The sequence below is a fragment of the Etheostoma spectabile genome, chromosome 6 (assembly GCF_008692095.1).
Source record: "Etheostoma spectabile isolate EspeVRDwgs_2016 chromosome 6, UIUC_Espe_1.0, whole genome shotgun sequence".
NCBI lineage: Eukaryota > Metazoa > Chordata > Actinopteri > Perciformes > Percidae > Etheostoma > Etheostoma spectabile.
The window spans coordinates 9,679,547-9,704,464 of NC_045738.1; the positions used below are offsets into that span (position 1 = coordinate 9,679,547).

General features: G+C 38.9%; 3 protein-coding genes across 5 annotated transcripts; all 3 read left to right on the plus strand.

The window, feature by feature from the left end:
* Positions 1-474: 474 nt before the first annotated feature.
* Positions 475-2,220, plus strand: LOC116690523 (protein S100-A1). Of its 2 annotated transcripts, none has more exons than XM_032517534.1 (3): positions 475-731; positions 1,698-1,852; positions 1,954-2,220. In XM_032517534.1, exons 2-3 carry the CDS (start codon positions 1,715-1,717, stop codon positions 2,113-2,115), a joined length of 300 nt encoding a protein of 99 aa, XP_032373425.1. In that variant the 5' UTR covers positions 475-731; positions 1,698-1,714; the 3' UTR covers positions 2,116-2,220. The 2 variants fall into 2 exon arrangements, with proteins under 2 accessions (XP_032373425.1, XP_032373426.1); XM_032517535.1 differs by having other exon boundaries at positions 644-724; positions 1,692-1,852.
* A 3,854-nt stretch (positions 2,221-6,074) lies between these two features.
* On the plus strand, positions 6,075-7,289 carry s100w (S100 calcium binding protein W). Of its 2 annotated transcripts, XM_032517536.1 has the most exons (3): positions 6,075-6,168; positions 6,570-6,718; positions 6,855-7,289. In XM_032517536.1, exons 2-3 carry the CDS (start codon positions 6,578-6,580, stop codon positions 7,032-7,034), a joined length of 321 nt encoding a protein of 106 aa, XP_032373427.1. In that variant the 5' UTR covers positions 6,075-6,168; positions 6,570-6,577; the 3' UTR covers positions 7,035-7,289. The 2 variants fall into 2 exon arrangements, with proteins under 2 accessions (XP_032373427.1, XP_032373428.1); XM_032517537.1 differs by lacking the exon at positions 6,075-6,168 and having other exon boundaries at positions 6,552-6,718.
* A 7,132-nt stretch (positions 7,290-14,421) lies between these two features.
* On the plus strand, positions 14,422-16,053 carry LOC116691717 (ictacalcin). The gene is made up of 3 exons (XM_032519568.1): positions 14,422-14,552; positions 15,432-15,571; positions 15,680-16,053. Exons 2-3 carry the CDS (start codon positions 15,437-15,439, stop codon positions 15,806-15,808), a joined length of 264 nt encoding a protein of 87 aa, XP_032375459.1. The 5' UTR covers positions 14,422-14,552; positions 15,432-15,436; the 3' UTR covers positions 15,809-16,053.
* Positions 16,054-24,918: the final 8,865 nt, after the last annotated feature.

Sequence of the window (24,918 nt, forward strand, 5' to 3'; positions counted from 1 at the left end):
TAGCCCAGACTCAGCATGTTCCAGAAACATAAGGTGTGTGTGTCATTCGACTGATTTGCGTGATGTTGCCTCTTTGATTAGGATTCACATTAAAAGAACTTTGAATAAGAGATTTTGGAAGTTGGAACTGGACATTCATGTCTAAAGATGACATGACATCATCGGAAAACATAAATCTTTAGCTTGAAAAGGCAAGGCAAGGCAAGGCAGCTTTATTTGTATAGCACATTTCAGCAACAGGGTAATTCAAAGTGCTTTACACAAAATCAGTTAAACAGATAAAACACAAGTACAAACAGTTAAAAATCATAAGCATTAAAAACTAATAAAACACATGAATAGACAGTTAAAAACAAAATAGAAACATTAGGACACATAAAACACAAGAATAAAAGTTACAGTGCAGCATAAGAAATTTAAAGAAATGAGCATTCATTTAAAGAAAGGCAGCATCAAAAAGAAAGTGTTACATTTAAACCAATGGATTAATCTCTGTATCTCTTGCAGAAGAGTCTTGTGGGGAAACCATGGGCAGGGAAAGTGATTGCTCATGGTTTTTTTTTTTTTAAACGTTTTTTGTTCTCTCACATGTCTCTCTCTCTCTCTGCCTCCGTCTCTCCCCTCCCATCACGCTGGGCGTTGTCCAGCGGACCACACATTCTTGACTAAACTTCCAGGGCGCTTCTCACTCTTCACTGAATCTCAAACTTGTCTGCTTTTTTTTTGACCAGGTAAGTTTTTTTTTTTTAATTACTTTAACACCTACTTCTCTGCTTTAACTGTTGTCTTTTTGTTGTTTTTATAAGTTGCGTGATTTTAGACAGAAAGTTGATACATTATTATGAAGATTATTTATCTCGGTCACTGGATGTCGTTTGAGGCTACATGCAGCTTACTTCAGGTCTCAACATGTTTTCTTGGGCGGGCTTGAGCGTTGTTGGCGCATTACGCACGACTTTCCTCTTCTGACGAGTAGCGTCTGGTCCTCCTTCTGGTATATTTCACTTAAGTTATTCCACTATTCTTTGTCGTTGATGCCTGTGTAGGTCTATATCGTTTTTAGGAATTCAACCAGGGAAATGGTAAAATGGAAGAAAAAAAAGGAGAGAGAGAGGGAGTAGGAGGCTTGAGATAGGGATTTTAGTTTATCTGCCAGAAAACGATGTCTAATAGCCAAAGAATTTGCTTTTAGTGCCAGTAGGACAACACCCACATCCTCACTGAACAATATGTTAGTTTTAAGTGAAGTTGCTTCAGTGATGGGAGAAGATATTTTGTTTAAGTAAAAGTAGAAATACCTAGACATACATACTAGTCCTGCATTAAAAAAAAAAAAAACATTAACCATTGAATAATTACTTAACTAAAGGTAAGTATTAGTATCAAAATATAGCCTACTCAAATGTTCAAAAAGTAAAATAACTAATTATGCGGTATGGCCCAACATAATGTTTAGCATATTATTGACTTATGATGCGTTTCTAATGTTGCAGCTGGTAAAGGTGGGGCATTAAGGGGGAAATGTTTGGTTGCAGCTGTATCCATTTTGTTTGGTAGTGGAAACTACAATAGAATTTGACTTTAAACATATCTGTAAGTAAAATAGTATTCTGCACAGTAACTTAGCTGTAAGATAAGTGTAGGGAAAAATAAAGTATATAACCCATGAGATTTTTGCTTATATTTCCTCCTTTTAGCATCCACTTCTGCAGCCATGACTGAGTTGGAGAATTGCATGGAGTCCCTGATTAAGATATTTCATCGCTATGCCGATGAAGACGGTGATGCAACAACCTTAACCAAGAAAGAACTAAAAAAACTAATGGAGGCGGAATTACCCACCTTCCTGAAAGTAAGAATCTTCGGCTTTCTCTCAAGTCTCTCCTCTCTATGATCAATGTGCATAATTCATTGCTGTTACTTTAACTTTGAATTCTGAACTTGCTCTTTCAGACCCAGAAGAACCCCAAAGCTGTGGACTCCATATTGAAAGATTTGGACCAGAACAAAGATGATAAGTTGGACTTTGAAGAGTTTCTTCCCCTCGTCGTTGGCCTTTCAATGGCCTGTGAGAAGTGTTACATGCTCCATAATAAGAAGACGGGCAAGAAGTGATGTGGACATATATGAGGGACAGTAATTGTTCCATTTTTTAGTAGTGAAAGAAGTTTGTAGCACAAATGTGTGTCAGATGTACAAGTAAAAACTACCTTAACAAGAGTTGACCTTCTGTTTGTCTTATTGTCTTTTAGTGTGTTGGTTACAAAATACCCTCCCCTCTCCCTCTTGAGGAAGCTTTCTTCTGGTTGCATATTGTTTCATGGGTTTCTTGCACACATAGGACTGTTATCGCCAAGAAGAATTCTGCCAATGTCAGAAAATACATCAGAGAAAATTGATTTCCATCTGAAACATCATTCCACCCATAAATACTCCTTGAATGTTAAGCAATTTTTATGCAGTATATAATAGGTCTAATCTAGAAAATGTGCTGGTATCAGATGTTGCTTGGTTGCAGTACCACATGCCTGTATGTCATGAGTTAGGGTTGTGCCAAAACATGCATGCCTTTATTCCAAGATTTGATGACAGTGTTATTTTTCTCTTGGCCCTCCTCCAGTTTAGATGCCAAATTGTTCATTCCCCCTGTATTTCTAACTTTCCTGCACATTCTTCTGTTATCTCACACACATCTTTTTATACAAAATTCATCATCCTTAGGGACGTAACACCACGTGCACCAACCAAGCCGTGAAGTGTCCCAATAAGCCGTGAAGGTGTGACACAGTAGTAAAAGAGTGTGAAATTTGAAGCAGCTAAATGGAGTTTATTTATCAATAATTAGTTTTATTGTATGTTTTTCCAGCTGTGACAAGTCAAAATATAAGTTAATCAAACATGCAATCCATTATAATTGTTGGATATACAATACTATGTGTATGTTATCTGCACAAAAACTTAAATAATGCAGAAACTGAATTAATAACAAAGGAATGAATGCAAGATAATCGAATAGGAGCCCTGGAGCACAACAAATTTTTTGCCAGTGACATAAAAACATTGCCTGTTTGAAAAGAAGAGGCAAACGATTGAGGGCAATCCCAGTTAGAGGCTATCATCTCATTGCTGAAGCCTAAGCAGAAAACCATGTCAAATGTTGCACAAGTCAGTCATCTAAATTACAGAACATATAGGATGTCAATGTAAACATTATGGTTTTGACCAGGGCTTTCGGTTAGTAAACAGTGAATAAATGCACAGCAATTGAATAAAATTAAGGATCTAGCAATGAGGTTACAGATTTGATTAAATTCAATTATGTTGAATTTAATTGTTTTCATTGTCATTGACAGGCACAAATTTCACGTAGATGCCAACCAACTGAATACCCTTCCCTTCAACCCTTCCTCTCCAAGCAAGTAGAAAACCTACAGTGGCTTTCACTTCAACATAAAAAATGCAAAAGGCCCTCTCTAGAGATAAGATAAGATAAACCTTTATCGTCACCCATTGAGACCCATTGTGAGTGCCACAACTGAAGGTGCATTAAAGATAAACAAACAAGATAGACAATACATGGCTAAAAACAAGAATGGTTTACGACATAAAAACAACAAGTGTAGGACAGGAAAAATATTGCACATGGTGTATTATTATTGTAACACTATTGCAGGATGATAAAGGCAAGTTAATGGTTTGGATGTACTGTATGGTGAGTGTTCCCATGGAAAGAATCAGTTTTTTAATCTGTTTCTCCTGGTTTTATGCTCCTTCACCTCCGCCCAGAGGGAAGCAGGCTGAACAGGTGATGCAGAAAATAGTGCTTGGTTTGTACATTGCAATGGCAAATACATCACTGGCTGCTAGAAACATGGTGGTGCAACATGGAAGAGGATCGTGAATTGAATAGTAGTATCAAATGTCATTAAGTATATCAACATGACCTAGTTTAACTGACCTTATCTAAGTACCTTTTTTATCTTTAAAAAAAAAAAAATGAAAACTCTAGCACCCTTTCAAATCCTGGTAATTCCTCATAAGATTTTTTTTTTTCAAGTGGAAGTCCAAGTTAGTTGGATGCCACAGTAAGACCCTTCAATGGTGATGGTTGCAGCTTAACCAACATGTCTGTCTTCAACAAGTACTCTTATAATACACCCACATCCAAGTATTGAGCAGACAAGCATGTATTGTCTTTATTTTATCACTAGATGTCACAATACTCTTCCTTAAAAAACGTTTTTACAATTACGGTCAAGCAAATTCCATCCATTGCTATGTGACTAATGACTTTTATGTGAAGAAGTGGTTTTACTTGTCTTGCTGGTGTTTTGTTCACTTGGACAGGTGGTGGCTTACCTTTTTCTTTTCTCGTGGATTATATTGATTATGAAGAGAACACAGCCACATCAGAATACAGCTGTTACATTGTATTAAAGTGCCCATATTATGAAAAAAAACAAATTTTTCTGGGATTTGGGGTGTTATTTTGTGTTTCTGGTGCTTCCACACGCATACAAACTTGGAAAAAATACTAACCATGCTGTTTTGAGTGAGATAGTGGTTTCTGAATGTCCTCTGCCTTCAGTCTCCGGGTGAGCTGTTCAAAATCCGCACGGCTTTCTACATCACTAGCCGAGACGAGTTGGCTAACCGTAGCATGCTAGCGCTAGCATGCTAGCTCATTCTCAATGGCAAAACACTGCTACAACACAAACTAGTTCACCATAATCTACAAAATAACTACTAGCATGTCCCTGTTCTGCAGGTATTCCACAAGTGTGCCCTCGTTTAGAAGAAGTCTCCCAGCTAATCCTTCCTCACACTGACCAAAGTTGCAGAAACAGTTGATGTGATCTTACCTGGCTACTGCGCATGTGCGACTCTCAACAAAGATAGTATAAAAGTGAGATATCACACTCTGTAGCTAAAACAGAGACCTAAACACACAGGGTGAAAGAGGATCTGCAGCAATGGCAGTACAACAAAAATATGGTGTTTTTTGAAAATGAAACCATGTAAACCTACTCTGGTACAACCTCAAAATACAATTATGAACCTGAAAATGAGCATAATATGGGTGCTTTAAATAATGCATCTTCAAAAATAAAGTCTTTACAACATTTACATCTGAGACTGGACTGTAAAACAAATATTTAGAAGGGAGTTCAAAGCTATTAGTTTCTAATTAGTGCTCATGTTCATGGTGAAGATTGCAGAGGTTCAGAACCTCTCCACCAGTGAAACTGTAACTCATACCCCAGCCAGCAGAGTGTGGAAAGATGAACTTTTTTGTAATTAACACATGATCCTTCGTCTCTATTTGCTTTTCCTCCCCTGCAAGGAGAATCTGATCGTATTCTATAAGTGAAAGTAATCTGGGAAAAGTGAAAACAGGCTAGTGCTGAATGAGTTGACCTAAAAGGGACTTGGCAGGGGGCAACAGAGGGGAAGAGAGGAAGAAAATGGAGGCTAAGTTACATAACAGTTGAGCAGGATGAATGGGTAGGGACTTGCGTCAGAATCAAACATGTTCAAACAAACAGCCAAGACACTCACACTGACAGAGACACACATATCCAGCAGACAATAGGAATATGAGAACAACTCTAGGGCAAACAGGTTAGACCAGACACTCTCAGCAGACATGGAGACATATTCTTATAAACAAACAAACACACCCATCCACACCAACCCCCCCCCCCCCCCCCACACACACACACACACACACACACACATAGTTGTGACTTGACTCACCACTTTGGGCTGGAAAAAAAACCAAATTTTCTCCAGACGCTTACACTGAGCAGCTCTTCAGTTAAGAGATTGTTTTTTGCACAGCTTTGAGACAGAAGTGCTGAATTTAGTTTGGGTGGAAAGGGGGAACATTTAAATATTTTCAGTGCATTAATCATTGCCGGTAAGAATATATAATATTATAATGTAATAATTAGTGTGTGTGTGTGTGTGTGTGTGTGTGTGTGTGTGTGTGTGTGTGTGTGTGTGTGTGTGTGTGTGTGTGTGGTGTGTGTGTGTGTGTGTGTCTGTGTGTCTGTGTGTGTGTGTGTTTCCTCTCTTTAAGAGGAGGCTTTGCTGTCAGTCTGACAACAGTCTTACCTGGGACAGCTTGTGACACAGACGTGTTCTCTCTTCACCCGAACGCTTAAGGTGAGTCCTGATGAAAAGCAGGATGTCAGTGATGGCAGGGAAGAAAGAAAGAAAGAAAAATAGCAGTAATTCATTTGGATGCTGAGAATGAAAGATGCAACAGAAATGCCAAAATTATTGTCTGTCAATGAGCATTATTATTAACTTTAGGGTAATGTTTTGGCGTCTATTACAGTTTTATTCAGTGCTCTGAGCATTTGTAAACTCCCTTACTGTGTTGATTTTTAACCTCTGACTTTTACACCTTATGCTCATGTCTACAAGCATTAGTCTGACAGGATGTCTCTACCTCACAACACTTCACAGTCAGCAAAAAAGAAGAAAAGAAATCTGTTTATTCAAAATGTGTCAAAAGTATTTCCTTCTGACTCTTTAATACCCGTTAATTACTTTTTCTCCAGCTACAGCAATGGCTCGTCTGGAACAGGTCATTACAAACATTGTGGATATATTTCTGCAGTATGCTGATGATGATGGCAAGAAACACCAGTTAAACAAAGAAGAGTTGAAGAAGGTGTTGGAGAAAGAAATACAAAGTCCTGAGTTAAAAGTAAAAGAATCAACAAAATCACTTCACATGATGTGCACAGTTATTCATAAAATAGATTTGACATGCTGCTTGGTATTAACGACTCAGGCGGGCTTTTGTGCATTCCATTCTGTTAATTAACTGATGTGTTCTCCAGAATCAAATCAGTGCAGATGACATCGGGGAAGCCATGGAGATGCTGGATAAAAACCATGATGGTGAGGTCAACTTCAGAGAGTTTTGTCGGTGTGTGTCTGTTCTGGCCAAATGCTACTACAACAAGAAGACAGGCAAGGGTGGCAAAAGAGGCAAGGGCAAAGAAGAAGACGAAGACTAAAAAAGATGAACTGCAAACCCTATAAATGTTTGTAGCACTCAAATATATAAAAATGTCTATAACAATTGTGACACAGTCGTCCTTGAGAATGATGCTGCTGGTTTTAGGCAATTTGCACATCCATCATGAAACACAAGCCTGTGATTTGTGTTTGAAATGTGCATGGAAAAGTTAAATTCACTGTGTAATCTGGTTTTCAAAGGACTTTACATTCAATACATCCTAAAAATTAATAAAACATTAGAAGAAGTTTGATTTGTTGTGGGCTTCCTTGTCGGTTAATGGCAATCACTGCACATGTAGTTGATATGTATCTGGTATCGCTGCTGAGGGAGGAAACAACCATGGGCTCATCAAAGATTCAACAGCCATCACCTGTTGTCTTCTCCACTGCACATATCACTGTCAGTGCTTCCTCAATAGAAAAGTCTCTATGCTCTTTTCCAGGAGTCTTCAATGTTTTTTTTAAGCCAAGGACCTCTTAACTGAAAAAGAGACGGAGCAGGGACCCCCTACTACGTACATTGTATAAAATGAAGTTGCATATTAAACTGGGCCAAAAGCCTTTACACAGACCTTTTCAGTGCATAGAATACAAAGCTATTACAATAAAAGTTGGTGGGATTTTATAAATCGGGTTTTCATGTGGCACAGTGAATCCTTGCGATTAACTGTATCTGTGGATGTCTTCCTTATCCATAGGAAAGTAAGCCTATCTTTCATGTGTTTTTTGATTTATATTTGTTAATAATTTGTTGAATTCATGTTAAGACATTTTCATTTTTTAACAAAAAACGTTCAAAAGTTGCAAAGAAAGGAGTTAGACAGTGTGTCGGAGTTACTTACTTATCCCCCCTCTGACGTACCTTTGCAATAATTTGCAATAATTTGGTGGCCCACCTGCAGTAAATGTGAGGAGGTCATTAAAGCCATGGCAAATATCCCTCTCTGTGTGCAATTATATATTTTAATCAAACACATTTTATGTTTACATATCTCCATACATCATTCATTCAAGGTAGTAAGAATATATCCTAAACCTGTGTACAAACATTTGTTTAAAGGGTTTGAATAGGAGTGGAGTAGGAGCTGGAGTAGTCTCGCTTACGTTGGATTTAATCTAGTGATTCAGTTATGTTATATATTTTCGGAGGAGGACTGTTGAATAGCTTCAAATTTGTTTACTCTTTTCACAAACAGTCCAACCCATTGCTCACCCATGTAATATATCCTGCATTCTCCCTACTGCCTGCCAGGTAGAGCCAGTGCACTGAAATACTCTCTATGTAAGAGGTGAGCATCTGCCAGCACACTATTGCAAGCATATGTTTCAGTCCATCCATGAGCTGTGAGTTTGAGTGAGATGCCAATAAAAAAAATGTTTATAGAAGCTCTGCGTAAAGTACAGAACCAAATTAATTGGTGTAGATAGGTGTGTGTGTGGCGTATGTGTGCATGCACGTGTCTGTGTATATTTGAGTATTTGCCGGAAAGTCGTACAGCTGTCCCTACTGTTACTTTGTTGTCTGTGAACATACTTTATTTTTTTATTTCAAAAGGGCTTTCCAGAAATGGGCCCTCAGCTAACATAGAACTTTCTGGGAACGTTTGTTTTTGGTTGCGGGAACGTTCCTTGAAGGTTAGGTTTGGTTGTGTTATGGTTGATCAGAAAGTTCCTTAAAATTCTGGTAAAAAATGTTGCACTAACGTTATCCTAACGTTGTAATCTTTAGAGAACGTCCCCCTAACGTTCTTTTTTACATTCCCCTAACCTTTAAAAAACTTTAACAACCATGATACCAATTGTATTATTACTTTAAACTGTCTGTGCATGAGCAGGAATGACTTATTATACATTAGCAGGAATTAATGAACAGGCAAACTTGATGGGATTTAAAACTTGAATATACAATATAAAAAATTACAAAAATATATTTACAAGAATCAGAATCAGTTTTACTGGCAATACAGACACATAATAGTGCACATGTAGGGTGCAAGATGCATATTGGAATGACAAAGCACCGTATTTTAACATATTTACGTCACACTGGACAATAGTCACATTTAATTTGAAATATATTTCACAAAATCGAAGACCAAGAACAGACATTTAGCACACAGAACAGGCTGAATTAGGTAGGTGCCCGTCATGTTAACGGTAACACATTAACAGTTATTCAACTCAATTCAATTCAATTTTATTTACATAGCGCTAACTCACAACAACAGTTATCACTTTTCATAAAACAGCAGGTGTAGACCGTATTCTGTGATGTTATTTACAGAAGTCCCAACAATTCCCACCAAAATCAAGCACTGGGCAACAGAGGTAAGGAAAAACTTCCCTTTAAGAGGCAGAAACCTCGAGCAGAACCATGGCTAAGGGTGGGCGGTCATCTGCCTCGATAATAGGGTTATTTCACACCTGACTTGTTTGGTTCCTTTAAAACAAACCCTGGAGCGTTTGGTCGGATAGTTAATAAATTAAATTAGGTATGGGAGCAGGGCCACGCCTCAACCACACTTCTAACCAAGAGGACAAGCAAGATTGTGGGTGAGTTTGCAAGGTGCACACAATTTCCAAAGGGCAAAAAGGTTGTACTTTGCAGTTATATGACAGTGATGGTACAAAGGTATTTTGTCCAACATTTAAAAATAATATATTTTTGCACCAATGTTCCCAAGTAAGAGTCATTTAACAACTTCCTGTCTTTCACTTTTTCTTAGTTACCATTCATTCGTGTGAAGCCACTTATCTTGGACTATTTGCAACTATTTGTTTGAATGCACTGCCTTTATCATTTGTTTGAATGCATATTATTTCTCATTTGTCAGCCAGTTGAAGCTGAATAAACAGAATGCACCTGGTTTGATATTTGTTTAAAAGGTCCAGCCATCATGTAAGTAAATCTAGACAAATCTAAACAAGGGGACAAAGTAAAGCCTACTGAGTTTACTGAGGTCTGAGTTGGCCATATTTGGAGAGACATTTTATGTTACCATACATTTATCGATAAACTCTGAGATAGAGTAGGTTGGGTTCATTGCTGCTCACTTATCTATGCAAACTACTAGAATGTACTGTATACAGAACAGATACAGGAACATCACATATTTCTGTGTAACTCCACCATCACAGATTAAGTCAATAAATTGTCTGCAAGGGACCCAAATTACTGTCTGCAAAGGCAAAGCTATACCGTAGTGTAAACATAAATTAACATAGATGACTATTCTACTTCACGAGTAGGCTACATATAATTAATCCTGAAGATCAGAAAAGACTACACAAAATTACTGTAAATGAAGAAAGTGAGTGTTTCAGAAAAAAATGTCACTCCCCCCTGCTTCCTGTCTTTGAACTAAGATAGATAATGTCTTGGAGACAGAACACACCCTACTCAGGTTCAATTACTTCCACTTCTGCAAGAGGCCATTCAGGTTGCTAGATTCTCAGCTGCATGTATGAGACTAAACAACACAAAAGAAATATGAGAGGTTTAAGCTGTACAAACCCACTAACGTATCCCCACATAGAATCATTTAAAACAACGTAGCCTACTTCAGAATAACAGACAATACATAGAGTAACATAATACCTGGCTGGTATACAATGCAGCGTCTATGCAGCCCAGCAATGTCACGCCTCACTGGGTGCTACAGCAATGCATGTGGCTACAGCCGATTGGTGGTAGGAGTAGGCTGTAGGCACAGTGCAAGCGAAGTATGTACAGACAAATTTCTATGCAATTGCAAATAACCACACAAATTTGCAGTTCTATGTCACGGCAGGAGTGTAGCAAAAGTCACGTGTAGAGGCCTGCTGACTTGTAACTGATGTTTTTTTCTGTATTTCCAGCTCTTGTATTTGAATAGATTTTTCAGCCATAATACATATAGTATGCATTTACAGTTTTGTCTACTCATGCACGTAAATACACAGATCTGTCTACACCTATACAAATCTTAATACACTTGCAAATCTTAATACAATTTTGGAGATTATTTTTTACAAAATGTACTGTAGTACTGTAGGATTCAGATAAAATAAAACACATTTATTTGTCACATACCCAGTACAATGTGCAGTGAAATTCATTGTGTGTCTGTCCATCATCAATAAAAAATAATAACAGCAAAATCCATAAAAACAGTACTGTTACAACACAAGAAAATGAGATGGTGGATGGGGGGCAAGCTACAGATTCTGAAGACACATTTGCAGATTTCTTCTCCCACACCCTTTTTCTTTCATTCAAGACAATGCATATTGCCTGCAGCCCAACGGTTGACTCATTGTAAACCAACCTGCTCTGCAGAATTATTGCTCAAACACAATTGCATGAGAATTAACCAGTTTTTACCATCATTCATATCCAGGGATACAATCAAAGCTCATAACATACAATGAACTCAACAGGGTTGTGTCACACTCTAGCTGTTGGAGCGGCTACAAGCTTTTTTTGATCAAACAGCAATAATTGAACACATATGCTATTTGTTGGTTTACAAAAATAAGGAAGTGAATGATTTGTTTACATCACATAACTTTGGATTCTCTGTTCTGCTGTTTAAACTAAAGAGAGAAACTTTGACTAAAAGATGAGAACAACAGGGCAAAGAAAGAATGAAGAGCAATTTAGCTACTTCCTCTCTACAATCCTCTGCTTGAGGTAAACAAGCTTTTTCTGACACACAGGCACTCTCTCTCTCACACACAGGCACTCCCTCTCTAACACACACACACACACACACAATAAACCACTGGGTTGTAGTGGAAATTGTGTGTGGTGTTCTGAGAGAAGCAGAGCCTACACAGCACACTATTGCAACTTGTTTTGACAAAAAAAGAGAGCCCCATACCCTAATATAATACATAATGTAATATTATAAAGGTAAATTTTTTTATGAAGTTCATATGCTTACAGTAAAATAGAAAAACATTAACCAAATGCAACACCTGGAGTATATGTACTTAAAATAAGCTTACGCCAACTTGTACTTTTATTGGTAGGTGTTAGTAGTCTCCTTGTGTTTAACATCTGCACATCCACTGTGTCACACTTGAGTCAAATTATTTTCCAGTTTTCAGCTGAAGGTTTAAAAAATAAACTAACAAGACCAAAGGTCTGCAGCCACACTTAGTCTCAGGGATTCATTATACTTAAACAAATCCTTACAAGATAGGGTTAATTATCACAATAGCTCTGAAATAATTACACTTTTAATGGCTGATGTACTGAGTACTTTTTTTTAGTAGATGTTGGTGAGTTTGAGAAGGGAGGACACTGTCTGTCTGCAAACAGTGACTCATTGACTACGTCTATTTTCTGCTGTCTTTCTCTTGTCTGTTCCGGTATCTCTCATCACACGAATACCAAGCCCGCCCTGCAAAAAAACATCTTAGGATATTATCAACCCACAGTTGCAACATATTGTCCGTGCATGCAGAGAAAGACTTTTGGATTGTTGAGAGTCACAGCCTGGAGGCTGTAGTCTCTTGTACTTGTTGTTTCATAAAAGTGTGTATTCTTCTCCTCTGACACTGTGCTGCATACTAGGGCTGTATTAAAAATCATAAAGACACAAAGTTGGGCTGACATGGAGAAGTAGAAAAAGACTTGCTGTTCCATGTTGCTGTAGTGACTCAGTAAAGCTTATTGTTTGGTGCAATGTTAATCAGACAAAGTTCTAATACAGTTTTGTGGTAGTGTTGGAAATAACACCCTATTCTTTTATCTAAAATTGTATCTACATTTTTTTTTAATTAGCAATACCAGAGCGCCCGGGTAGCTCTAAGATAATAGAATACCTAAGGATCTGTACAGTATTTGGAAAAAACATAATAAATGCCAAGGAAAAAAACATCCTGCAGACTCTAGAAAAGCTAACTTTACCTGTGTCTGTGTGAATTAGGCCCGAGAGGAATTTAAAATGCATGTATGACCAAACCAACTAGAGAGGGAACTAGAGAGGGAACGCAAGGGGGAATGAGAGAGGGAACGAGAGACAGGGAGACCAGAGTCCAAGTGGGGCTGGACAAACTCAGAGGGGACAGGACGGGCTCAGACACAGATGGGACAGACTCAGACGGGACAGGCTCAGACAGAATGGACACTGGGGTAGGGAGGAAGACAGGGACGGAGACGAACACAATGACAGGGACAGAGACAAACACAGAAAAGGAAACGGGCACGGTGACGGGAACGGAAATGGGCACAAGGGAACTGGGGCCAGGGGAACCTAGGAAACTGGGGGCAGGGGGACCCCCGGGAACTAGAGCCAGGGGGGACTAGGGAACTGCAACCAGGGGGAACTAGGGAACTGGGTCCAGGGTAACTGGGACCAGAGAAACCTAGGGTACTGGGGCCAGGGAAACTAGGAGACTGGGGCCAGAGGGACCTCTGGAACTGGGGCCAGGGGAACTAGCGAACTGGGACCAGGGGGAACCACGGAACAGGGGGAACTAGGGAACAGGGACCCGGGGAAATTAGGGAACCTCTGGAACTGGGGCCAGGGTAACCCCGAGAGGAACCCCCGGAACTAGGGCCAAGGGGAACTAGGGAACTGGGACCAGGGGGAACTAGAGAACTGGGACCAGGGGAACCTGGGGAACTAGGGCCAGGGGAAGCTCTGGAACTGGGACTAGGGGAACCTCTGGAACCGGGACCAGGGGAACCTCGAGAGGGAACTCTGGAACCAGAGCCAGCGGAATCCCGGGAACTAGGACCTGGGGGACCTTGGGAACTAGGGCCGGGAGGCATCCCAGGGGTGGTCTCAGGGACGCCGGAGACCGACAAAGTCAGTGGGGTGGTCTCAGGGGTGCCGGAGACTGGCAAAATCACTGGGGTGTAGGGCTGCACAATTAATCGAATTTTAATCACGATCACAATTTTGACTTCCCACGATCAAATTTGCGTGATCGAGCGATTTTTATTTTTTTAAAAACATCGTTTCATAGAACGCTCCGGGGTTTTTTCCATAGCGCATCTACAGCTCCGTAAACCACTGTCTTCTCACGAGCCAGTCAGAGTTGTTCCCTGCATCGCGCAGGACGAGAAAGAGACCCAGACTATCAAAATAAAACAAGAAACAGTACAAACAGACATTCAACAACACAAGACAGGCACAACACAAGACCAGGGAGGAAATTAGGACACAAACACAAGAAGACAATACAGAACCAAAAAACCAGAGAAGGAGGAACAGAAAACAAAGCAATATCCCAAAATCTTAACACTAATATTCAAATATGACTTGTACATTTCCCAAACTAGTATTATTGGTATGAAAGGAGGCTTTTTTCATAGGCAAAGCAAGTAAAAGTACACCCCACCGCTGCTGCTTGTTTTCCTGAAAGAAAAAAAAGAAAAAAAGAAAAAAAAAGATATTAAGAGGGGCGAGGCTTGGAAAGAGGGTGTGTCAACCTCTATTCAAATACATTTGTGTCTGTGCTCTCTTCTCAAATCCCTCTCTTCCAACCTCTCTACCTACACAAGTTCTCATACAAATTTGGTAAGTGGAAATGTGTTTAAAATAATATTTTCTGAAATACAGCATTAATGATTTTGAATTTAGTTTTATCTAAATAGATGATTCCTAATATGATGTGGCATGAGATGCCTGAGTAAGCTTTTGGGTGTGGTCCGTGTACTGTGTGGAGTGCTACAGTATGTCTGAATAGGATTTACATGTCAATCTATGGAAAAATTATAACAATTATATAATTTGACTATTTCAAGTGAATTCAGTAAATTCAAGTTACCAACAACTTGGGGAAAACAATAAAAAGTTGTTTTAAAAGATCTACAGAAATGCAGTAAGGTAGGAAAACTGAGAGGAATAGACAATTAATGAGTGAGGACAATGTATGCCAGTATCGAGCCAAAGCCATTGAGAAGAAACTGCCAGTTAAGTGAGTTGGCATGAAGACTATATGCTGGAAGTTAGCATAGTGTTTTTGATGTCTAGCATGGTTTTAAAAATGTTCAGAGACTTGCCTGTCACACCAAACTGACAATTTGCTTTTCTGTTGCACCTGATCATGTATCTTGTTTAAAACCAATGGTCACTAGAAATGTCGTATTTTCCCCCTTAAGGAGAAAAAAGATGTCAAGGCGACAGCAGAGCACAATTTAGGAAAAAAGGAAAATCAGAATTATAGCTTGTACTATATTGTTTGTTATATTCATGAGACAAAAGTGGAAGTAACATTATTGGTCTTAAGGTGCTTATCCAACTCCTCTTAATTTGATGTTTTAACGCAGTGGAGTCCCACCCATGTGTTTAAATGTGGCATGAAACGTTACCACATAATGTCAGCCATGTTAATTTAATATATTAATAAATAAATAAACATTGAACTACACAGTCAGCAACATGTTCTCTTTCCAGCCACCATGTCACAGCTCATGAAGGCAATGGATCTCCTCAGGGCTATCTTCGATAAGTACGCTGGAAAAGAAGGAGCCAAAGATACTTTGACCAAGAAAGAACTTGCTGAACTGCTCCGCGCAGAGTTAGGTGCGCAAGAAGTAAGTTGAAAAGATCTAGCACTATAGCAACAGAGAGCTGTGAAAGGCTCTTTGACATATTTTTTTGTTTTACAATCTATTTACATCTCCTGTTTCTCTTTTTTTTAGCCTCAAGGCAAAGCTGAAGTGGAAAAATTCTTTGGCATGCTGGATAATGATGGGGACGGCGTTGTTTCTTTTGAGGAGTATGTCAGTTTTGTGGCAGCCCTCACTGTGATTATAAACTCTAATGAATAAGTATTTCAATTATTGCCTTAGAATTTTAGTGTCCTACTTATTGTGCACTAAATATGAAAACTTATTACAGTCACATTTGTAAAAATTGCATGTCATTAATACATGTTTTGAAAAGGAAAACTTGGTTAAACACACACAGATCATAGATGGGTTATTATGTTGGTTGAAAGAACATGGAAGTTGAGTGTGTTTCACTGATTTTGAATGTCATAAGTAAGCAATAAAGAAAGCAAAAATTAATTTCACATTGTGTGTTCTGAAACAAAATATAAATATTGTGCAAACTCAGGCTAATGACACTCTCTCCACATCTATGGCAGAAATGTCTTTAAAATTATCTTTAAGAAGATAATCTGGCTTTTAATATGACGTGAACTAAAATGTCTCCTAGCGCCTCATTCAGGGACCCATCCCATGTACACTATTATGTCACTGTTTGGACGCTTTGCAGATAGAACAGGAAAAAGCAATGATGGAGAGGCAAACCCTTTTATGTGGGTGGTAAAAGGCTTTCAGTATGGCTTGAAGACAGTAGTAGCTTACATAAGTCTAATTAAAATTCATATTCTATACCTTATAAGCAGCTCATTCCATCTAAGTAAAACTAAGATACTATGTAGAAGTAATCTTCCTGTACTTGTTTGTTCATCAGATGCTTATGCAGCACCATGCACCTTGATAGTTTACCCTGAAGTGTCCATGCCAGATGAACAGTATTTACCAAATGTAAGGGGAATGACTTTATGCAAATGTTAATGAGAAAATCTACAAAAAGATGGCTTCACAGCATTTCAGATGGTTTGAGACAAACCACCTGGTGCATCAGGTTAGGAAAAATAGCCTACTCCTAACAAGTAAATGTAGGCCAACCTTTATACTTTATACATGTAATAAAAGTAGGCTATACCAAATTTACAATGGTCCCATTTAGTGTTTCATTATTGGCACATAAATGTGTTAGTGGGTTAGTGAGGCTCGGTCTTCATATAGTAGAAACGTAAAACAATAAGTGACATTTAACTGAAAAATAGATCATCAAAACAGTCAGACATGAATTGAAATAGATCTAAATGCGCGACTGGGCAGCTCACCAGGTAGAGCAGGGGTCCATAGAGGTTTAATTCTCCATGCAAGTTTAGGCTGAATCTCATTTCTCTAAATAAATAAATTCTCTAAATTAAATAATTGATTTAAAAATTACGACAGTGTTGTTTTTCGTGGTCTATGTAGTCCGGTGCATATATACTTGCAACCATGTTGTTAATTGAAACTTTTTAAAAATCGCTAGCTTGCTCTGCTAACCACTAACATTACTGATTACATGATTTGCACAACAGTCCCGCATTTGGCCTTGAATGGACTTAATGCATGTCTACAGTTTTAACCATTAACAGAGAATTTCGTTTGATATCAGTGCACAACACTGCTTGCTTTGTAGACATCGCTACGTGCTTTACATATCGGTTTAACTGGTTTTTGAGTTAACTGGTGATAGAGGCAGATGTGGTGTATTGCGTTGGCCTTTCAGGACCCACTCCCGCTAACCAGGAATAGACATCCTGATCTTCTTTAACTGTCTATGTTGCTGATCGCTTCACTCGATTTTTCACAATTAATAGTCGCGTCTTGTAAACTTGACTAGAGAAACGATTTGCTGAGCAGTGTTCCGCAGACATGCTGCAAACATAGCCGTTGTCGTTTTGAAATAAAAGCCGTTGTCTGGCGAGTGTGTCCTCACCTACAACCACGGAGACCAAAGTCTACTTGTGACAATTACATTTTTAACCACTTCACCGTTAAAAAAATACTGTATCCTACATGTATGTTCCGTGCTAAATGTGTGTATTTTGTAATCTACTCTGAAAGAGCTGGGGTTTTCCTTCATATCATCCACGTCATACTTCTACTTGAGTCAGCGAACTCAACTGTGGTATCACTCCCACCAAGCTTTCCAGTTGCACTTCGGACGCATTTACAGGGGGTTTTTGTTCCGATAGCATTCACAGCCTGACTTTTGGTACATTTTACTACCTAAAAATGGCGAAAATTGATTATTTTATTACCCATATTCTGCTTACTGCGTGATAAAATGATACTTCTAAAATAAAACCCATCTGACTCCCATAAGCGGAAGTTGTAGTCTGACGTCGACTGTGTGTAATACTTTTTTTTTCTATGCACGTGCTCAAATAGAAAGTATACCTGGAATATTTTTTTCTTCTTCATGTCTGGATAGTTTAACTATATCGTATTAAATTATTTAATTAATTATTAATTAATACCTATTAACATTGGATTGTAGATATATAATGTAGGGTTTCCTACGATTTAGTGCATAATGCAGACATGCATAACTCAGATTTGCTTTAATGGAACCCACACTGGTGAAACTCCTGTCCATGCCAACTTCAAGTCGTCACTTTTATTTGGCCAATTCTACAATATGTGCCAGCCATAGTGAAATACTGTTCCTCTCCACCCACGGTGCCTGCACTTGTCTATCTGGATGCATGAGTAGGCATAATGATATTAAATTAAGTTGTTGTGTTTGCGCAGCCCTTTTAACTACACAACTACCTACAGAATGTAATAGCCTACCTTTCTAGTTTAATTGCCTTTAGATGTAGCCTCGTCACAAATTAATCTCGCGTATACATTTTGCCACAGCAGACCGCTGTCTTCAAGCTGCGTTCCATGCGTGTAACAACCTCATATATTTTGATAGTTAATTTATAGCTGTTTTGAGTATGAACGAATCTCAATACCCTCATGCTACTGCCATGATTAACGATGCCTTGCAAGACGAACCTGACAACAGGGTGCTGTCGATTCCTGCTCACACCTCTAGCTAACTAACGCAGTGTTTTCCAAAGTTTCCGTTATCAGTGTTATATTTGGTAGCCTATCATTCCGTACTAATCTGACTCCAAGTCGATTTGAGGATGCTTTCTAACAGATATAAGTAGAAACATACTTCTGAGGTGTGTCGCACATGTCATGGTTTGTGGCAGAAAGCTGTGCCACGACTCATGCGATTAACTTTATGTCACTGAACTGTGATCCGTTTGGATTGTGTTTTATATTTAATTCTACGCGTGCATCTTCTTCTGGTAGTCTCGATCATTACTACTCATATTCAATAGTATTGACACGGATCACGACTGTTCAAACTCCCGTTTTTATAGCCTTTAGTAGAGTGCAGGTGCGGAACGCAATACATATCAGCGTGTTCTCGTGTGTTTTTGTGGTTAGCTTGTTATTTTACTGTTGGGCACAGTTTACAATAATCGCGTGAATGTAACTAAAACCTACAAACTAAATTACGGAGGCTACATAGACCGTGGTAGAGCCGCACGTTAACACTCGCCAGACACAGTGATATTTTCGTAATGAAAATGCTCATTTGTTCATGTACTGTGTTCTTATCTGGTCCAAATAGCTACTGTCCCAGCAACTCCGTTTGTCCGTTTCACGAGAGTCCATGTTAACTGGCACCGTCAGCCAAAACGTCGATTGTGCCGTATTGACGACGCTTTGAAAACGGGAAGAGATACGTAGCTTGTCCCGCGGATGCCTGTTTGGTAGTTGTCATAACATTTTTCAACATAAAGACGGTTCTACTTCTTGAATCTCTTTGGAATCTAGTCTGAGGAAACTTGTCCGTCTCGTTCGACGGTGGGTTCTGCTAGGACAACACACACAGGTGTTTTGCTCTTCCTGTTATGTCACCAATACGATTTATTAATACCCCTATTGTCTTCAGAGCCTTTTAAGTAAACCCGTGTCCCGTATAAAGTATTTAGCGCTTTTAAAAGTGGAAAAAATGAGTGTACCTATTTTGATGTTCCGAAACTCGTAGCTGCCTATGTGAAAAACATATACTTTCACGGCCTAACTCAGTGCGCCAGGCGTCCGCAACATAAGTGTGGGGTCATGGTTTTTATATCAACTAAACGTTACAACGCGCTCTTAACATGAAGAGGCAAGCCATCAACTGGTTGACCACACCACATGCGTGCAATACCTCCAGTGGCTGCTTGCCAGAAATTGCTTACTTTTGTTGCTTCCCACAAAAATACACTGCTTGTATGTTTTGTCATTGTAAGCAACGTTTCCAATCCACACCTGAAACTCACTGTCCACTCTGACACGAGTCTCACGATCTCATACATCACTATCTTTAAAACAGGATGCATCAGATCCATTTGTACCACTGTAACCCTTAGCTCCGAACATAATATAGACATTAATATGCTATTGTGTGTTATTACTTCACTTTGAGGTATAGGCTACAGAACACCTCCTTTGGGGTCACCACGTCTTCCAGTTTCTCACTGCAGAGACCGAAAATGAATACAAAAAAACCTTTGAAATTCATAACCCTTATCCCCTCGTAGGACTTAAAGTAGCTTGCCTGCGCAACCTGTCTGATGCCTGTACTGCTTACTGTTCTGCATCTGCACTGTCTATTATTTCAGCACACGTGTAGCTATGTGAATCATGTTATTTCTTATTTGTTTTGTCATAGATGGCATTTGAGTTCAGGGTGGATTTTAAACGTCTACTGTGACAACCATACAGGGCGTGTAGTTTGTGGGACTTAACAAAAGCAAAGACAATTCTGACAGAGCAATTTGTCAGTATTGCAACGCAGTGTGTGTGGTCCCAGTTGATCTGGTGCCTCTTTCATTTAAGAGACGCTGTGTGCCATTTGAGTTGACACTCAAGGCTTCCCGGAATCTTTTGAAGCGATGGGCTATGGCTCTCTACTTGTGAGGCCCCTAAACTTTGATGTTTTCTCACTAGGCAAGCTACGAGTTCTGAATCCGTTATTACTCATTATTCAGTTTCTACTTTTAAAGCGCTAAATACGTTCTACGTGCACTGTTTACTAAACAGGCCTGAGACGATAGGTGTTTTATTAAACTATTCTTGACATTAAACAGGAAACCCGCTGTGTTTTGTTGTCCCTAGCAGCAACCACGGCCTACGCGACGGCAGTTTCCTCAGAACGAGATTCCAAAAGAGAATTCAGAGAAGGAATGACACGTCGTTATGTTTGAACCTTTTTATGCAACCTTAACAAAAGGGCATCACGCGACAGCTACGTCTTCTCTTCCTGTGTCACACTGTCGTCACTACGACAACAACAGGACGCTTTTGTGCTGACGGTACCAGTTACATGGACTCTCGTTAACGGAACACCGTTTCCTACCGTAAATGTTTCACGAGACCCCGACAAAATGACTGGGACTGGAGGCGCGTAGTTGAGAAATGTTACTGCAGGGCGGTGTAAAAAACCAGCGCCCCACGGCAACACACAGCCCAATCATTAACTCAATACCAGGGTAAACGGAAACATCCACCAGGCGCAGACTGGTCTGGAATTCAGTTGTAGTTAATTTGTTTTGTGGTGTTGTGTTGCTTTTGTTTTAAAATTTTAAAGCCTTATTATGTGTGACATGTTAGTTATGGTTCCTAATGTTTCGAAACATGGTTCTGTAATATCCATTTGGATGTAATTTTTTGCCGGTTTCGTTTTAATTTATGGGCACACTACAGAAGGTTTTTGGTTAACAAAAGTGTTTGTCTGAACATCATGAATTTTACAAACGTTATACGAAACAGATATAGCCTACTGTACAACCCACCAGGTGTTTTGTATACAATCTGTATTGCCAAAGACGTACACAATATACTACTTTCACAAAATACTCTGCCTCTGCACCCTAAATGTGACCATAAAGAACTATACCATATATAATTATATAATCACATGACCTGTTGTCAAAAACCCACGCAATCGACATAGACCACTTGCAGACGGCATCTTGAAGTCCTGTGGATCAATCTGTATGTGATGTAACTAACTGGTGTCACATTTCATTTGGGTATTTTTCACCCCTCGTCCTTACAAACTTAGGTTTCACGGGCCAAGGTCTAGGTCTGTCATTCCCCCTCCCCCTCTCTTTTCCACTTTTCATGTCAACAGCGGGCCTATAAAAAATAAAGCTAAGGCACATGACAAAATCTAAGAAAAAGAAATAGATCTAATCAATAAGTAACAAAACTACATAAAAGGCTACATTTCCCACTAAGACGTACGGTCAACAAGAATAAGAGGGGATTCCTTGTTTTCATTGATATTTTCATTTTCAAGTTGGTGTTTACTTCTACTAACTCGCCTGGTTGTGAGTTAAGTGCTACTCTTTCTTCCCAGGCTTGCCTGTCCAACAGTTATGAATAGAGATTGATGTTTCCTTATCCTGCTGACTGAAAAGGAGATTATTGACCACCATACCGTATTTCGTATTTTTGGGTTATTTTTTTATTTTTATTATTTTTTTTTTTTCTTTTTTATTATTCCCCTCAAAGCGTTTTGTTATTGTCTTGTCTCCATGTGATGTACTTGTATATTTCTTTTGCCCTTAGGGACCCCCTCGAAAACGAGAATGTACATCTCAGGGCTTCTTCCATATAGAATTTCTCCATACATCAATTCTACCATTCTTCGCCCGACATGCATCATCTATTTAGTCCATCCTAATATTCAATATGACTTTTACTTTCGCCCCGCAGTCATTGTCGACGTGTCCTTGGCAAGACCTGCAACCCCTATTTGCCCCCGGTCTGGGCTCATCGGAGGTGAATTGTATGACTTTTATCTGATGAGTATGGAGTATGTACTGTGTGGAATGCCTACAGTAATGTCTGAATGGGACTACATGTCATCTTTGGGTAAATTTATATACAATTATATCAATTTGACTATTTTGGAATTCCAGTATTTTTTGATGTCTTAACTGTCAACCAAACTGCCAGATTGCTTTTCCACACCCAACTTTTTTTTTGATCATGTATCTTTTTAAACCATGTGCACTAGAATGTCGTTATGTTTCGCCCTCGATGAGAACAAAGAATGTCAGGCGACGCAGAACCCGACTAGAAAAAAAGGAAATCGGAATTATAGCTTGTTCGCACGGTTTTTTCTTTGAAAAAAAACAGTTAATTCATGAGAGAAATGTGGATAACAATTTTGGCTCTTTAACAGGTGCTCACCAACCCCTCTTATTTGGATGTTTTAATGGCAGTTGGAGTCCCCCCCAGTGGGGTTTAAATGTGGCATGACACGGTTACCAGCCTAATGTCAGCTGGTAATTTTAATATATTATAAATAATAAACATTGAACTTACACGTCAGCAATATTTGTCTCTTTCCATCCACCATGTCACAGCTCATGGCGGCAATGGATCTCCTCAGGCTATCTTTGATAAGTACGCTGAAAGAAGGAGCCAAAATACTTTGACACGAAAGAACTTGCTGAACTGCTCCGATAGAGTTTTCTGATGCAGAGTAAGTACCTACATAAAACATGTAGCACTTGGCGAACATGAGTTTTGGGAATGCCTTGTTTGACCACTTTTTGTTCAAGTTTACTATAACTCTTATTTGACTTATTTTTCTTTCCTTAGTCCCAGTAAAGCGAATGGACAAATTCTTACACTGTTGACTTTTTTTGTTTTTGCGGTACACTTACTTGCAGTTTGCAGTAGTTACTGTAACCCGTCCATTCGTATCATACTTTACTTTTTTTTACAGGATAAAAACCCCGTCAGTAACTTACTTGCCCACTTGCCAGTAAGTTACTGTAGCCTACCCGATTACAGATATAACCTAACCGGTAGATGGTTTTTACAGTATAATACCCTTACGGTACTAGTTTTACAAGTATTAGAATACCCTTACTGTAACTTAGTTTTTTACAGTAAATACCCTTACTGTACGTAGTTTTAGCAGTATAATCCCTTACTGTACTTGATTTTTACAGTATATCCCTTCTGTAACCTAGTTTTAACAGTAGTAACATACCCTTCATGTACCTTCAGTTTTAACAGTAATAAATACCCTTACTGTACCTTTAGTTTACGTAGAAAAAGTACCCTTACTGTACTTAGTTTTACTGTAAATACCCTTACAGTCATCATATTATAATTACAAATTTGCTAAATAAGCTGTAATTGTCTTGCTTGTATTTAGTTTTTACACTGTAATTGTGGTGTCACAATTCTTACACTATTTGGCCATTGGCTTTTCAACAAGTTTAATATTTTACATAAATTCTATTGATTAATAAATCCAAATAATCTGACTTTAGCCCATGTACAAAAGTAATACATTTTTATTTCGGTAAAAACATCAGAACAAGATATTTTTTAACTCTGAAAGTGCAAAAGACAGAAATTGACATCAAGTGAGACTAAAAACATGTCTCAACATACGCCAACACTGGGCAGCATCAGAGCGATACATGTCTGAACAAGTATTGACATTTGATTGACTCTCACACGAATTGAACATTTAAATCCCGCAGAAAACTACATAACCTGTATTTGCAATTTTACAAAATGTGGTGTGGTTGTTACCACCAAGCTGCATTTGTATGGGCTTTGGAAGAGGAACATCTGCTTAGAAGGAACTGTGAAGCCCAGTACCCATGGTCCTCTTGCTTGCTGATCCACATCTTCTGGAATGTGGACAAGAGGCCAAGATGGGACCTCCAATCCATATATCTCTGTGAGGTGGTCCATCACTGACTGTGTTGAATCAGAGAAATGTTCATGGTATAATCTCATCTTAAACTGTTTACAGACTTACAACTGTGTGCAAAAACGAATATGACGTATTACAAATTAAGTCCACCAGTAATGAAGTCCCATCTTCAAAGGTTCTTTCTAATTTCGTTGCTGTCTTCGATGGTTTTAAGTGATGAATGATTTTGGAGCCGTTTTCACACAAAACTGATCTAACTATGGATCTTCCTCCTTAAGTAAAAGGCCAATCTCTGTTGGATCCTCTTCCAAAGGTGTCAAACTTAAAATAATCAATTGCGCCCATCAGTGGGCAAAAAACAGAACTTTTAGTAAAAAAAATTGACGTGCCATACCCTCTATCATTCCTTAGACCCGTTTGCAAGCTGCAGTCCCAGTGTTCTCGCTCAGTTACTGCCAACTTTTTTTGTTTTCAAAGATTGTTATTCTTATCAGTCACTTATATAACAAAAAAACTAGGAACTTTTAACTAAAATTCAAACAACACTTTTTAGCTTTTG

Bases quoted from the DNA above. Each gene is read 5' to 3' on its own strand.
- LOC116690523 (XM_032517534.1), top strand. From the start codon at position 1,715: ATGACTGAGTTGGAGAATTGCATGGAGTCCCTGATTAAGATATTTCAT. The intron at 1,853-1,953 runs GTAAGAATCTTC...TTGCTCTTTCAG, and splicing joins AATTACCCACCTTCCTGAAA to ACCCAGAAGAACCCCAAAGC.
- s100w (XM_032517536.1), top strand. From the start codon at position 6,578: ATGGCTCGTCTGGAACAGGTCATTACAAACATTGTGGATATATTTCTG. The intron at 6,719-6,854 runs GTAAAAGAATCA...TGTGTTCTCCAG, and splicing joins TACAAAGTCCTGAGTTAAAA to AATCAAATCAGTGCAGATGA.
- LOC116691717 (XM_032519568.1), top strand. From the start codon at position 15,437: ATGTCACAGCTCATGAAGGCAATGGATCTCCTCAGGGCTATCTTCGAT. The intron at 15,572-15,679 runs GTAAGTTGAAAA...TCTTTTTTTTAG, and splicing joins CAGAGTTAGGTGCGCAAGAA to CCTCAAGGCAAAGCTGAAGT.